The 15,631-nt window shown below is 49.3% G+C and overlaps 1 protein-coding gene across 3 annotated transcripts in view; it reads left to right on the plus strand.

The window, feature by feature from the left end:
* Window positions 1-15,631, plus strand: part of LOC144933615 (numb-like protein) — a 67,595-nt gene that overhangs the window by 23,576 nt on the left and 28,388 nt on the right. For all 3 annotated transcript variants that reach the window (XM_078858601.1, XM_078858600.1, XM_078858602.1), the window contains exons 2-4: window positions 933-1,279; window positions 5,107-5,181; window positions 14,523-14,597. In XM_078858601.1, coding sequence (XP_078714727.1) covers window positions 1,154-1,279; window positions 5,107-5,181; window positions 14,523-14,597 — 276 coding nt within the window. In that variant the 5' untranslated portion in view covers window positions 933-1,153. The remainder of the gene's footprint in view (window positions 1-932; window positions 1,280-5,106; window positions 5,182-14,522; window positions 14,598-15,631) is intronic.

Raw genomic sequence — 15,631 nt, forward strand, 5'->3', positions numbered from 1 at the left:
TCTTGCCAAATTCTCGCAATAGCCGGCCTCATCCTGCTCCCTTAGGCCTGTGTTTCCCGGTCTTACTTTGTGTACAATTAAAATGTAAATCTATATCCGACGTCAATAAACATTCAATTCTAGCCGTAATTTTTGTAGAGTTAACTGACAAAGATATTTATAACTGTGATTTGTTTCATAAACTCTGTATGAGGGGCATCAACATGTCCGTGGCCTAACGTTCACCGTTAATTTTGCCAGGTGAATATAAAATAGATTTTTTTCTTGAGAAAGAGAATAATATGAACTCAAAGCTACTTAGCAAACGACAAGAGTTTCATCCTTTCAACTAAGCACATTTTTTGCGTATTTATTTCTTTGAAATTGATAGTTATTCCTGAGGGAAATCATGCATTGTAACTCTAAATATTGTACATATTCAAAAGCATGCACGTATAAAACAATTGAAATATTAACAAGAATCATATATTCTCAGAAATCTCTGTAAATTCACTGCTGGGTGAAGGCCTTCCAATGCTGTGCCAATGAGGGGATTTGTTTGACCATTCTTCATCATGCTCCTTGGTGCAGGCTGGTGAATGTGGCGTATAGTGCAGTTGCGTGAACCACTGTGCCACTGCTCCGACCCCAGCGTTTTGTATGTGTCGACTGAATGCCCTCGCTGTCAGGGTGGCTGTGAGTCAGTGATTGTGCCGCTGCTGAATTTGTGGCCTGTCTCTCGGCGCCGCCTGTGGTGCGGCGATTTCCATCGGTGGTTTTGGCGGCGCCGAACCTTCCCGTGTTTGGCAGAGCGCCGTATTCTCAACGCTGACTGCTCCGTGTGTTCTTTTCTGTGTGTGTGTCGTTCTTTCTGCTCCCTTCCTCCACTCTCTCCTCCACCTGCCTCATCCCACCCACTCCGCTACCCCGGACATTGGCTCCGTTTCCGACAGGTTGGCAGCATCGACGGAACTCTCCATTTAATCTCCACCGCCACCGCCGATCAACGCGCTCCACTCTCCCGCCCCCCCCACCCACCCACTGCGGAGAAATCTGAGACGGCCTGCGGTGCGGCGAGGGAGCGACCGACAGATTGCCAAAGAAACGACGAGCAGACGAGAGAGAGAGAGAGAGGGGACGGAGAGAGAGGGAGAGAGAGAGAGCGAGAGGAGCAATGCACAGACTGAGGCAGAGTCTGAGACAGAGGAAAGAGAACTACGTCCCGGAGGCGAGTCGCCCTCACCAGTGGCAGTCGGACGAGGAGGCGGTGAGACGCGGGCAATGCAGCTTCCCTGTCAAGGTGAGTCATCGCCGGGCGCCTTGCGCTGTGGGTGGTCGTATTAATGATCGTGGCAATGCAGGTCCTGTGGTGCGACGGACGTTCAACATACATACACACGCACATGGTGCTTCATGTTCGTGGACCAGCGTGGTGAAGCGTGTGGTGAAAACAAAATAAACTTCCCTGACCATCATTGCATGGGGGAGGACTTCGTCCATTCCTTTGTGGAATGAGAAGGGACAGGCGATTTTTATTTATATATATATATTTTTTATTTGAATGCGCATGGCCACGCACAGCCCCCTTGTCAAGCCACTGATGGACGAAGGCCTCCCCACATGGGTCACGTGAGCCCTGTGTGGGCTAGTTTGGCCGGTGCTTCTCTGCGCTGGTCAGTGTGCGTCGATGGAGGCACGGGGCATAGTCACGGGAACATAGCAGCACAGTGCAACAATTGAACCTGCTGAATAGCCCTCTTCCGCCCACCACGTAGCACTGCAGCTTATGACACCTGGCGTGTGTGGGAAAGACACCCAAGCGAGCACTATCCGGGGTGATTTGCTCTTCGTCTAACAATAATGTCCTTAATCTAATCAGGAAAGATACGCTGAAGTCTCGAGGCTATTGTTCAGGAGAGTCCTGCACTGGGATGTTTGGCCAATCCTAGTATCGAGTGTTCAGCTTCATATGGCAGGAAACCGGAGTAGCTGGAGAAAACCCACCACGCACGATGGGGCGAACACAAAGCTCCCCGTAGATGAATTCAATGATCCGTTGCTGTGCCGCCCACGTCACGGCGCAAGCCGACGCATATGCAGGTCCGTGTGCTGTCCACCAAGCTCAACCGCTGCTTTTAGCTTCCGAGATCCGACGAGATCGGGCGCATTGAGGGCGATTTGGTCGTGAGTGCGTTGACACCGTACGTAGCCAACGGTGCTAGTCGGAGGTGCAGGGGAAGGACAACAAACTGAACACACACAAAAAGCGCATTTGGTCGCAGACTCAACAGCCCGTCGAGTCGCAAGGACACCGCATGCGGTACACATCGCAATGTGAGGGCCTCGCTGGATTCTCGAGTGCGCATAAGGTGGATCATTATTTATTCATTCGTTCGGCTTTGTGAGTGCATCCGCGCTTGCCAGAGTGCGCCTCAGCGGTGCCCATGTGGCCAATCAGTCATTCCAGAGCGCGCTCTGTCTGACGCGGCGGGAGGATGTTTTTTTCCTGTGGGAGTGGCGGATGTTTAGATGGGAGGTCAACAACTTGTGAGCATGGGATGTTGAAATATACACACACACACACATATATCACAAAGCAGCATTAACACTGCCTTAGAATCGGGGGTTAATTTCTTACTGAATATTTTCCGGGGCCTTGTGACCTCTCCATCATCATCCCTCAGCTTCGTTACCCCATCCCTCCCCATCCCCCCTCCCTCACCCCCCACCTCCCATTCCATCCCCCCCATCCCTTTCTCCCCCCCCTTACCCCCAGACAGAAAGGGGTGGCGGGGGTGGTGATTACTTCCTCCGTCCAGCAGAGCTCCAGCCGAAATTAAGCCTTGCTTAGAACAGAAAAACACGCAAATAATATACTGTGATAGAGGCCAGAACTAAAATGTTGTATAATAACCGTTAGAAAGTGTTCTCTATATTCCGTACGTACACCGAGTATCATCGTGATCCATGATTCTAAGTGGGGAAAATGGAATGGAACAGGGTAGAAGGAAAAGCAGATCCACGCGTCCACGATCCTCAGATCACCATCTCGCTGCTCCTGGTGTCTACGGCTGGATCGCACACAAGAGCGTGCGCACACCACCGGGTTCAACACCACGTTGTGTGCATGACGCTGAACTTCTCTCGCACCGTACGTGGCCAACTGCGCTAATTGCAGGTGCTGCAGCAGTGTTTCCGACGGTTTTCGTTTTATTAAAAGCTCAGCACATTCGTCAATAAAACCGTGGCATTAAAAGGGAAAAAATATATATATAATGGATGACGGTTTTGGCACGTAAATAGCTCGTTTAGTATTATTATGCTCTGGGGTTCATAGCACAATTCGCTAATTACACCGACACCTCTGTATGGCCCAATATATATAAATAGAATTAATTTACCTTTGGGCACCACATACCTACACGCAGAGCCCACGGTGAACACTCGACTGACCTTAATTTTCTCGTGTTTAGGCTCGCATGCCCTTCGTTTCAGTGCACCGATGCCGAGCCCAGCTATTAGCCGTGGGGCACAAAAGCCCAGGAACCAGGAGAGACACGTTCTGGAATTACTGAAGCTCTTGCCCCAGCGTCGGCACGGAGCATCGCTCCAATTTCCTCTACCGAGGCGAATTTAAACTGAATCCCACCACCCCCACTAATTTTAATCGTAATTAGCACCTCATTTGCTGTGAATTTAGATCGCTGACGCCGTGAGTTTGTCAGAATGTCACAGTCCCTCGGGGTTTCTCCGAGAGCGAAGGGAAAACTTGCAGTGACAGCGATTTTTTTTTCTCCCTGGGTCCATTTTTGCCTAACGCCACCGCTGCTGTGCTTTCTCGCCTGCCACACAGCACACAAAGCCCTCTCGGGCAGTGTAGTTAAAACCCAACCAGGGTGGGCTGCAATGGTTAGCAAGCTGAGGTCGCCGGTCTGATTTTCTGGCAGGGGCAGTTAAAAAAATCGGTGCAAGTCTCTTTGAAATCACACCTCCCGCCTCCCGCCAATCCAGCAGTAAACACTTGCCACACCAACGTGAGCCTGATTGGCAGGCTAATGTGGTGGGGGTAAAGTGTGGGTACTGTCTCCTCTTCCAAGATGTTTTACCAGCATGGAAGAGTAGGCCAAAGACCTCTGAGGACTGAGAGAGGCTGTCCTAGAGCCTCCTCGAGTGGAGCACCTTCCGCCAGCAGTGTGCGTGAGCGAGCTGTTGCAGGAGCTGCACCCTTTACCCTTTGTCCGTCCTTCAGGGTCAATGCCCGGGACGTGTCCCTCAGCGAAGCAAGCGGGACATCAGTGGCGAGTCTGACTCCGGCACGGCTTGTTTTACGCTTGAAATAGACACACATATATACGTGGGAATTGTTTTCGTACTATTCCAACCGTCTCAGTGTAATGAAAGGGGAGGCATTTTAAATCCCGTTGCTCGACTTGGTTTGACTAATTGTCTCAGCTCCGAATCTATTTAATGAGCAAACTGACCTAGAAATGAAGTGGGAGTGCGAAGGGGGGAGGCGGAGGAGAGGGAGTGGGGGGAGAGGAGGAGTTCCAGTTTCCTTTTCGTCACTGCCTGCATCACCAGGTCTTCTTCTACGTGCAAGCCTCGCCGAGTCTCAAGACTCGTCGACAGGAGCCCCCTGCGGTGGGATGTTTGGCCGATTGACGAGCGCAGTTCGTGGGAATGGGTGGCGGCGATGAAAAGCGGGCCGTGAGTGAGTGGTGTCGTAAATAGCGGCACGCAAAAACATACCATAAATGAGGGTGAAGCTGAATTGAAAGTTGGTTGAACGTGTTTGCGTGTCCTGGACGGGGCAGTCGTGGTTGAGAGCACTGCACCTTATAACTCGGTGACCCGAGTTCGATTCCCGCTCACAGCCAACACCAATGACGATTTTCTGAACCGGTCTTTGGCATCCCCTAGGTCGACTCAGCCTCAAATGAGCACCTGGTGCGATGTGTAAACATTGCCACTAGGGAGACAAAGGCGGCCGGGCGTGGTGCCGGCCACCCACCCACCTCTGTCATGTGCCGTTCCGGCCTTCATAGGTGCTCGCTAACAGTACTTGCCCGAACAGTCTGTTTAGTCTATAATAGAGGGGATCTTTGTCTTTGTCATTTTGCGGGGCAGTACCTGGGCTGCGTGGAGGTGGAAGACTCGAGGGGGATGCAAGTGTGCGAGGAAGCCATCAAGCGGCTCAAGTCTGTAAGTTGTCGCGGCGGTTCGAACTTTCTTCGGCACGCAATTTTTAAAGATTTCCATTACTCGGTTTTATACGTTAGCGCGTGTGTGATTTTTTTCTGACGCGCGGCGATTAACATCGCTTCTTATGCTCGCGGTACGCACGCTGAATTGCCAGGAATATGATCAATGATGCATTGGCTTTTTTTTCTTTCACAACCGATATTAAAATGTCACTTTTAGGCTGATAGAATGCAGGGATGCAAGAGAAAAACAGAATGTGTCAGTAAAAGACGACGCAAATGATACACACATACGAACGAGATCTGATTGTAAATGGCGACAAGCGAGTTGCCTTGGGATGATGATTCGTGACCCGCACCCTGATGATTCCATTACTCTTCACGATTCTAGTGCCACGGGTTAGGATGAATAAATGATTAATGTTTTTTTTTATTGTGACGTAGCCACCTCTCGCCGCTGTAAAAGTCACATGTGTCTGTTACGCACGACAGATATATCAGCTGGAAAATGTTCGAGTGTTTTCGTGCGCACCGTTCCCGTAATATCGCGAAGTTAAGAATCAATGTTCATGAGTCCGCCGCATCATTACGCGCCTAATGTCTAATGTAATTATACGGCATGTCGCCGTTTCACGTCCGTTCAATTTGACAACCCTCTTGCAAAAAAAAGTGAATGCAGGCGGACGTCACTGGCGAATCTGACTGACGTCACATTCAGAGTAAAATGCACAGGGCCCACTCTCTCCTCTACACACTCTCACCAGGGCCAGCTCATTCAAAACATTCAAGAAACTGGCCAACATCTCACCACGCAGGATCGTCCTCTGAAAGAGCCTTGAGAATCGGCGTGGCTTCCCAGCAGCCCTGCAGTGTGACCCTGCACCGTGACCCTGCAGTGTGACCCCATGACCCTGCAGCGTGACCCTGCAGTGTGACCCTGCAGCGTGACCCTGCAGTGTGACCCTGCAGCGTGACCCCGTGACCCTGCACCGTGACCCTGCAGCGTGACCCTGCATCCTGAAACCTGCAGGGTCACGCTGCAGTGTGACCGCGTTTTGTACAATAACTCCGGGGGGTAGGGGGGGATTAGGGAGGAGGGGGGCACGACACAGTCAATGTTTAACAAGCTTTAAACAAACGTTGAATGCTCAGCAAAACAAAATGAGTAACGATGCGATCTGCTCTTGTATACCACCCATTCTGCTCTACCACCCACCCACCGGGCGTGTATGGGAAGAACCTGAAATGCCCAACACTGAATCACACTCATTTGTGCACTTTGAACCAACCCTCTATTTCACTCGTTTTATATATTGTACCAATTAATGTTTTAACTTCACCATAACAATTCAGAAGGGTGGGCTGAGTCTTCTCTCGACCCCCCTTCCCTACACCTCCCCCAGCCCCCACCCCCGAACGCTAGGGGGGGGGGGCTGCCTTCCGTGACACGCTGTGACCATTATTGTGATTAATATGTACACGAGAAGCCTTCGCCACCGTGGGGCAGGCAGCCCACATCGTCAGCGCGCGGACACCACCGCGACTGACAGGCCCCGTCGGGCTCCGTGAGCCCAATAGCGATGCTGCTCCCTCCCTCCGTGACCCCCCCCCACTCCTCCTCCTCTACCGGCCCTGGCCGCCGCTTAGCTCGCAACGCACTTGAGCCAATGCCCCCCCCCCCTTCCCGCGGCACGCTGGAGGCTCGCCTTTCGTGTCGATGTTTGGTCACGGCAGAGCGAAGATTGCATCGGAGAGATGCTGTGGAAGGGGAAGAGAGGTTTTTTTCTACGTTTTTGTTCGGTCTCAATTAGTTTGACCGGCGTTTGGCCGAACGGCTTTGCCGCCGGGCAAGCAGTCACCGCTGCCGCGATGTGATCGCGTTATTTTGCTGTTGACGTCCAATATTGTTTCTTCGAGAGCTGCAAAACAGGGGTCATGGCTTGCCAGTTCACCAACGCGTGCCAACTTTCTTTGGTAATTTCATTTCGGTCTCTCCGGCTTCGTACTGCCGATTGGATGTCTTTTTTTCCTTTTGTCATAACGGTGGGATTGCATTGGTTGTCTCTCTCACAAGTTATGCGAGCATCACGCACGTGTGTGTGTTTCTCGATAAATAGTTGGGGGGTTTTCTAGCAGCTGAGTGTTCTTACTGGCCAAAGGTAATTAGTTGGGTGTGTGACGAGGTACTCGATTACAGATCCAGTTTGTTTTTCACGGTGATGACATTACCACCAGGGTTATAAACAAATCTGACTGGCTATGCATACATTGCCGGCATTACTCGGAAATAAATATCTAGACTTCCGTTCGTCTCCCCGTGTAAGATGAAAATTAGTTCATGAGCCAAAGTTTTTCAGCAGCACAATTTTTTTTAAACAAAAATAAAATAACTCTGGGCTGAAATTTTAATTTAAAGCTTTCGTGACTGCAGTGATTCATCTTCTTGGTTCTTCACCTGAGGACGGCTGCTTGCGTTGTGGCCGAAACGTTGTCAGAATTGTATTTTATTATGTTTTATTTTTATTATTTTATTATTTCCCTTCTACGTGATTTTACCGAAAGAACCAAGAATAACTCTGGGCTGGTCTTATCAAGAGCGTTAGCCACTGAGTTGCCAGATGTTATTGTCAACAGCACTCCCACTACAAGGTGGGTGATTATTCAATGGAAACATCAGTAACATACAAAACATATCAGTTCATCTTAGTGGAGCATTACGATGTAATCATCGTGCATTTTTTGCAAACACCAGATTCACCACGTCAATCAAGGTGCGGTAAGAATAACGATTTGCATTTGCAGAGACATTAAAGCCTCAGCAACTCAAAACGCCTTACATCACAGCTCTCCCTTCCAATGCCCTGCTGCGCCCAGAGGCAGCCGTCCCTGCGTGGGCACAAGGCATACGCAGCGATTGTGCAGTAGTCTGCACGTAAAGTTCTAATTTCTCTAGGGTTCAAAAACATTTGCGGGAATCCGACAGTGAAAATTTCCACCACTGGCTCATGGGAACATATGATGGTGAGCGGTACTCCATCCCCATTTACATAGTTCACAAGTCAAGGCATTCTTTAACTTATGAAATAACTTGCTAATCCACTGCTGGATGAGCTGCCCAGCACACTGAGCCAGTCGTGGGTGTCGGTTGGCCATACTTCCCTGCCCCATTCATCTCTCCGAAGCGCGTTTAGGGGCTGAAACAACCTTTGACACGGCATCCTCCTGAAATTATAAGGGTCTTGAGACAAAGTGAGGCTTTGTTGGATAAATAAAGAAAAGTGCATTATCGTAATTGTTACATCTGACTCAATATGAACGCGGGGGCACGGTGTGTGTCAGCGTGCAAGCCAGACTACAAAGCTGCCTCGGAGGGAATAGCGTTCTTGGCGGAAGCGGTTTGTTTCATGTGTTCATTTTATCTTACCAGGTAAAAACTAAATAATAATAATAAAATCATAAAAAATCGTTTAGTTCAATCCGACCCCTCTAAGCCGTTTGTCTTCATGCCACGTCACGCCGACTGCGACGCGGCGTTTACTTCGCCGCATTCTTCATTCGGAGGCTTTTCCTCGACCGCCGGCGCCGCCAAGAAGCAGCGTTGCGCTCGCTCTCCGCTCCGCGCCGCGCGTGCGAGGATTTGCGATGAATGGTGAGGAAAGGGGGGGGGTAGCGATCGCCGTGCGAGGACGAGGAGGAGGAGGAGGCGTGGGTCCCGTGCCAATCCCCGCGGCCGCGCTCCGAACAAAAGCGGCACAATACCGCGCCACCGTTCCGGGGATGCCTCTTTAGTAATTCCTTTTAAAAACGGATTTGTCGCCCATCACCGCGAGTTAACCCATTTAGAATAATCTCGCAGATGTATCCCGCTTTAATTGCCGCTTTTGTATCCCCGATGTCGCTCGGTCATGTGCTTTGCTCTGTTTTCTTAACAACAACAAAAACACACACAAATTCAAACCAGCCTCTGAAGCCAGCCTGCTAATTACTGTGCGATGTCTCGATTAACAAAGCTTCTCATGAACGGATAAAGAAGGCATCGCGAATGTTAAGATTGTGGAACATTCCACTTCAAATTACTCAGACGGAAGTTTTTTTTGTTACGTATTACATCATAGTAGTTGAGACCCAAAATGCCAAACGGTCAGCAACATACGGCACATTCAAGTGTCAAGGCAAGAGTTCAAGTCCCGATCAGGGGTTGACTAAACCCTTCATCTCTCTGGGGTCGATAACAAGTCAACAATTGGCGTTCCATAGAATAACTCACCCCCGCCATAGGAATGAGGAATTTCCACCACTGGCTCAGGGCTGTGAAGAGGGGGATGTGCATCACCCCTCTTTCGTTCGGCGACTGTTAACTTTTTAGTTTTTTTCCTATTATTAAATCTGCTCTTTTGCTAATTTACTTGAATCATTTGTTCACTGTGGATAGCTTCCATTGGCGGTGCAATTTCCCAGCAATATTTTCACCGGTTCGGCAATGAAGCCCCAAACAGAACAAAAGATCAATTCACCACGCGGCCGCTTGCACTTGTGCCCTGGGTACCCGAACGTGGCTCCGAGAGCTTTCGAGTGGAACGGCCATTCGGTCGAATTGGTGATTTCCAGCGGATGTAGCCCAAAAACCTCGTAATACCTGCGCAGAGTTGGCTCTGTATTTGCATTGCGGTTTCTTCACTTGTGCTGGGAGACTGCCTCTGCCACTTCGTTCGCGCGAGTCTCAGGGAACATCGGTAACCGCAGTCCCCCTCCCGTCGCGCTGATAACGGCGAGGTCAGGCGCCGTCTCATGTGCGATGTTCTACCTTTCTCCTCGCCACGACAGAGTCACAAGTTTCCGATATCGTTCTTCTCCAGAGTAAGTAGTGACACGGCAGAGAGCGCCCGTCGCAGATATTTTCCGCCGTTTTAGTCTTAACGCGAGATGCGTTTTTTTTAACCGCATGCCAATAACACCTCGCACGTCCACTTGTGGTGGTGGTTTGCCCTGTAATGTTTGGCATCGTTTGGAATGACTACTGATTGAAGAGCGTGTGTTTTTTAACCGTGCACCCCCCTCCCCGCCTCTATAAAATCGTGAAAAGGAGTGTGATAAGGGAACGTGAGGTGAAGCGGCCTACCGTTGGTTAGCGGCGCTCTGCTATGATTCCGGCTGCCCGAGTTCGATTTCCAGCGATAGCAAAACATCGGTGCCGAGTGATATCTGAAGCAGTCGTGCCCGAACCTCACTTCACCAAGCCCCGCACTGACCAACACGGCGAAGTATGGTCAAATAGAAAACCCCATGACCGACATGGCATGGGGAAGCCTACATCCATTGATGTATTGAAAATTGGCAGACTTTTTTGTGTGCATTTATTTATAGTAATAGGTTATTACCCTTTCAACTGTTACAAAAACTGACACCTTTATACAAGGCATCGTGTTTGCAATAACCACAACACAAGCAGTCAAAATGCGAACAAAAAGAAACAACTCTGATGATGATAATGATATGCACTGTCCTTGAAGTTGATTGGTCCACACCCGAGACAGCTTTTCTTAGAGCCTAGTGTCCATTGGTGTTGGACCAGATGATGCCAAAAGGCGTTCAACTCAAAGACAGCGCACTATCAGAGAATTGAGAGCTCGGGGTAAGCATTTACACTATGAGACCTCCTTTACCAGTGGCAAAATATAGTAATAGGTTTTTACCCTTTCAACTGGTACAAAAACTGACACCTTTATACAAGGCATCATGTTTGCATATCATTATCATCATCAGAGTTGTTTCTTTTGTTTGCATTTTGACTGCTTGTGTTGTGGTTATTGCAAACATGATGCCTTGTATAAAGGTGTCAGTTTTGTACCAGTTGAAAGGGTAAAAACCTATTACTATATTTTGCCACTGGTAAAGGAGGTCTCATAGTGCATTTATTTATATTCATTCATGGTAAATGTACAGCCCTGCAAATGCTTACTTACACCACTCATGGCGGAAAGGCCTCCTCACTAGATTCAGCTTCTAGGTGTGGCGCCTCTAGGGGGTAGTATTTTGGCATTGTCTTCCACGTTGGCCAGACCGCTTGTAAGTAGTGCGGTAACATACGGACACGGGATGAATCCTTGAGCAGAAAATGACGAAAAAAAAGCCAAGCTGGGGATTGCTCCGTTGCATCGGAATTTATTTCCGTAATCTCCCGAGTGCATTGCACGTGCCCATAGCTCGCGGACGTGCCCACGTGTTCACACTCGGCGGCAGCTCGCGGACAAATATAACGAGTTGCGCGGCGAAACCAATTAACACCGAAGCCCCCCTCCGTAATTCTCTGCCTGCCGGAGTCGATGCCCACCATCGCGAAACAACAATCATTGTTCTGGGACGTTTTTCTTCAATGTAAAATGAACAGATGGACAGTGTGCGTACAGACATACGGGATATGTATCATTCGTTGTTTCTCAATTATGTTGCCTCTGAATAATTATTTGTGAGCTGGCTACTTCTGCCATAGAAAAGGTAATTGTGATTCTATTAATTATTGATAATGATATTATTTCGTGTAGATCACAGCCAAACACACTAATAGCATTGCACGCGCACAAGCAAACACACATCAACAGCGCATTCGGAGAAGGTAAGCAATAACACAAAAACGAGAAGGCATGCTCGGAAGATTGAGCTGCGGCGTGTACGGTGCGTTGCAGAGAGAGCAAACTCGATGACTGGAAGAGCGACGTTCGGTATGATTTGGCGTCCGGATTCTTGAGCCATTTAACGGCGCTGGCTGCAAGCTGACGGTCTCGAAGGCAGCAAGCGCCTTGTGCCCCATCACGCAGACGCCCTGTGCTACTGTGACGCGCGATAATTCACCGACGCAACGGCATCCATAGTTTATATTTTTTGTTTGCAACCAAGGAGAAGAACGGGAGAGGTTGAGCGATTCGGATGGATTTGGGAAGGGCAAATGGGTGGGAAAATATTAGGGTCGGTTAAACACGTTCAAAGTTTACCACCAGATCGATCGTGGCGCCGCGACGACCTGCGTGTTTCGTGGGCGGGCAGGCGTGCGCTTCTATTAGCAAAGCGGCACATTCTCCTCCTCTCGCGAGGGCATACGCATCGACGACGCGACGCAGCTAACTGGATCCGCATTCTCCGTGCGCCCTCGTGTTGGTGCGAAGCGGCCTTCGATGTTTGTGAATGAGGCCACCTCAAGATGACGGTTGTCCGTCGCGCACGGCCGTATGTACAAGCAGGGTGAAAACCACTCGCGGAAAATTCGAGAGGGAGGTGTCAAGTAGACATGGGACGCCCATGGTAACGAGATGTTAATTACCTCGCCTGGTATACAGGCGGTCGTGGGTTCAATCCCGACCCTCACGCCTGCTGCTGTATATTTGGAGTTTGCGTGTCTCTCTCCCCGTGGCCGCGTGGATTGCCCTCCGGGTCCTTCCAGCTTCGCCCTCCACACTTAGAATCAACATGCGTTCAATGATTTGGCCGCTATCAATTCCCACGTGACAGGCCACTTCGTTGAGCTATCATTTGAAAAAGAGCCACGTAGCTCAGGGGGCCCTTGGCTGGTAAAATAAAAAAAGTAAACAAAAAATGGTTTAGACAGATGTCCGATTCATCAGTACACACCGTGCGCGGGCGGCCCGTGCACGGTTGTTTGTCGTCTGCCACATCCTCCTCATGAAAAATACATTTCTCTTGAAATAATTTTTGCTCTCTCGGCCACAGTGGTGCTTTCATGAATTTTGTTGCCACTGAATGTAAAAAAAGGACGCGGAGCTAACACCGTGCACAAATATAAACATCAGAAATGTAAAAAAAAAAACTAATAATTTCTCAAAACTGTGTAATAACATCATTTGAAAACTCACTCATGAGCGCGGGGAAACCGTTTATAACACACAGTCAACGCTGACTCCTGAATTGCAGTTTCAATAAGACTTGGAATGAAAAACTGGAATATAAATGACAAATTAACACCACTGCAACAACATAAATCTCCAAATAGTGCGATACTTTGCATCGACTCAGAAGTCAACTGTGCAGCTGCATTGCCTAGCCATGGTGGGTGTCCGCCAGTTCAGACGTCTTTACATTTTTTTTGGGGTGAGGCCCCATGAGCATGAGAATCTCTTTGTCAAAGGCGACCCGTCCAGAGTGAGCACGTGACGTGAGAATGGATTTTTGTACAAACATGACGAATAAATAACAACAAACAACCATAACAATGTAACAAATGTACATCTACCAATCAATCCACAATAATAATAATGACACCGCGCATGACACTAGTGCGGGGCAGCTCAAAGGTGGCATTTTCACGAAAGCTAAAGTGCGGGACCGGGTGCTCGTGAGCTAACACTGCACGGTGGACTGATGAGCTCACTGGGAGCTGTGGGTTTGCGCGCGCGGCCTTCGTTAGCATGCAACTAACACCGTTCGCCCGCATGTTGTTTCCTTGTGATGTTTTAACGTTGACTAACACGAGCCGCTCCACGCGGGCCTTGAGCCTCAGTTTCAGGAGACCGGGGCCCGTTGCGTGTGCTCAGCAGGAAGAGCCCCTCCTCCCCCCCAGCCAATCAGACATTGATAATAATAATAATAATTTAAATTTATTTGTAAGGCGCCTTCCACTCATGTCTCAAGGCGCCTTACAATCTTAATCGGTGTTCATACTCGTAGGTTTTTTCGGTAAAGTCACATAGGTAAAGAATAAAATAAAATTAATAAAAGTAAAATAAGTGATTTTAATTTTATTTTACTTTTATTAATTTTAATTTTATTTTTTACCTACGTGACTTTACCGAAAAAACCTAAGAGTATGAATCCTTGCAGTCACGAAAGCTTCAAATCTAGAATTAATCGGTGTCCTCGCGGCAAACGAAGAGCAGCAACAGCTCGCGATGCGTGCAGTCTTTTGTCTTCAAGGACTCTTTACACCGGCTCCGATGAATCTTTAAATGAGAAAAAAGAGAAAAGCCGTTGAATACGACCTTAATTTATCACAGTGAGAATTTTCATCTGGATGGAGGTGAGGGGTTTTAGTAGCGCCAGTGCGTTTTCACCAGCTCCTTGGGACGAACTTCACTGGCTAAGCCAGGAAACTGCCGCGGGAGACATCGCTACAAATCGAACGCAGTCTCACCGACAGAGAATGAGAGAGGCAATGAAAATCCGCGTCGTCGTTTCCTGCTTTCCTTGAAGTGGTTTCAGACCACAATTGGCTTCGCCGTCGCACGGGACAGCTTCACCCAGCAGAGCTGTTGGACGACGACCTTCATCTCTTTCACCGGTGCATGCGAAGTCAACTCCCCCGCCCATTGCCGTCGCGTTTATCTCTGTTCCCAGAGCGGCCAGAAGAAGACGCGGGCCATGCTGTGGGTGTCGGCCGACGGACTGAGAGTTGTCGAGGACAGCACCAAGGTAGGACGACGCACGGCACTGCGCGTGGCGCGCGGCGCACGGCGGAACCTCGGGATGTCGCCGGGGTGGCTCAGAGAACAGAGCGCTGAGCTGGCACCACAAAAGTGCCGGGTTCAAAATCCAGGTTTTGGCCACGCGTGATTAGACTGGGTTTTGAATTGTAGAGTTGATGGTCTCAGTGCGGTCAGAACGACTAAATTTTATTCAATTCCAACCATGACAATAAACTAGTTATATCAGTTTTGACTGTTGTGCGACGAGCGTTGTTTTCTGCGACATATCGGGAAGTGCTGCCTCCTAATGTGTGGACCAGACGTCACTCAAAAGGGATCTCAAATGTAGTTCTGCAATATCCGCTTTCGCGGGCCGTTCTCTGAAGACCAAGGGTTGCGCTGCTCTGTGAGCGTTCGGGATGGGTGTCTGGTCTCACGACGCGAATCCGATCGCACAACTGGGACGGAATTTGAGGGATAAGATGAAAAGAACATGCGCTGGTGTTATCAACTCGGGGGACACGCCTCGCCCCGCTTGGGAGACCAGCTGTGCGTATCTCTGGTGGCACACCGGAGTGTTTGGTTACCCACGTCACATTTTGTTGTTGCTGCAAACGTAAACAGTTATTTTTGTTCTCTCTCTCTCTCTCAAACAGACAGTAACTTAAACATCGCTGTTCTTCGATGGCCTCTTTATGTGCTGGGAAGAAGGGCCATTGGCCGAAACGTCGCGTGCTATATTATTTTCCTTTAAAGGCAGTAAGTAGTAAGCTCTTGATAAATGTGTTGTGCTTTAAAAAACATTGCAAAGCAGGCCTATAGTTTTTATTGGCCGTTTCAGTGCTGCGAAAACTCTCCCACGATGGTTTGGAGTGCCCTTCGTCCAGCAGCGGACGTAACATGACTGATGTGTTTTGGAAGAGACACTCAAGACAATTATCTGTGGACTAAGATTGAAACAGGAGTGCCGCCACCACCGCCGGCTACCCCGACGCGTGTCACCGGCCACCTCGACGCGTGTCGCCGGCTCGACACGCGTGT

This window comes from Lampetra fluviatilis, chromosome 7 (assembly GCF_964198595.1).
Source record: "Lampetra fluviatilis chromosome 7, kcLamFluv1.1, whole genome shotgun sequence".
NCBI lineage: Eukaryota > Metazoa > Chordata > Hyperoartia > Petromyzontiformes > Petromyzontidae > Lampetra > Lampetra fluviatilis.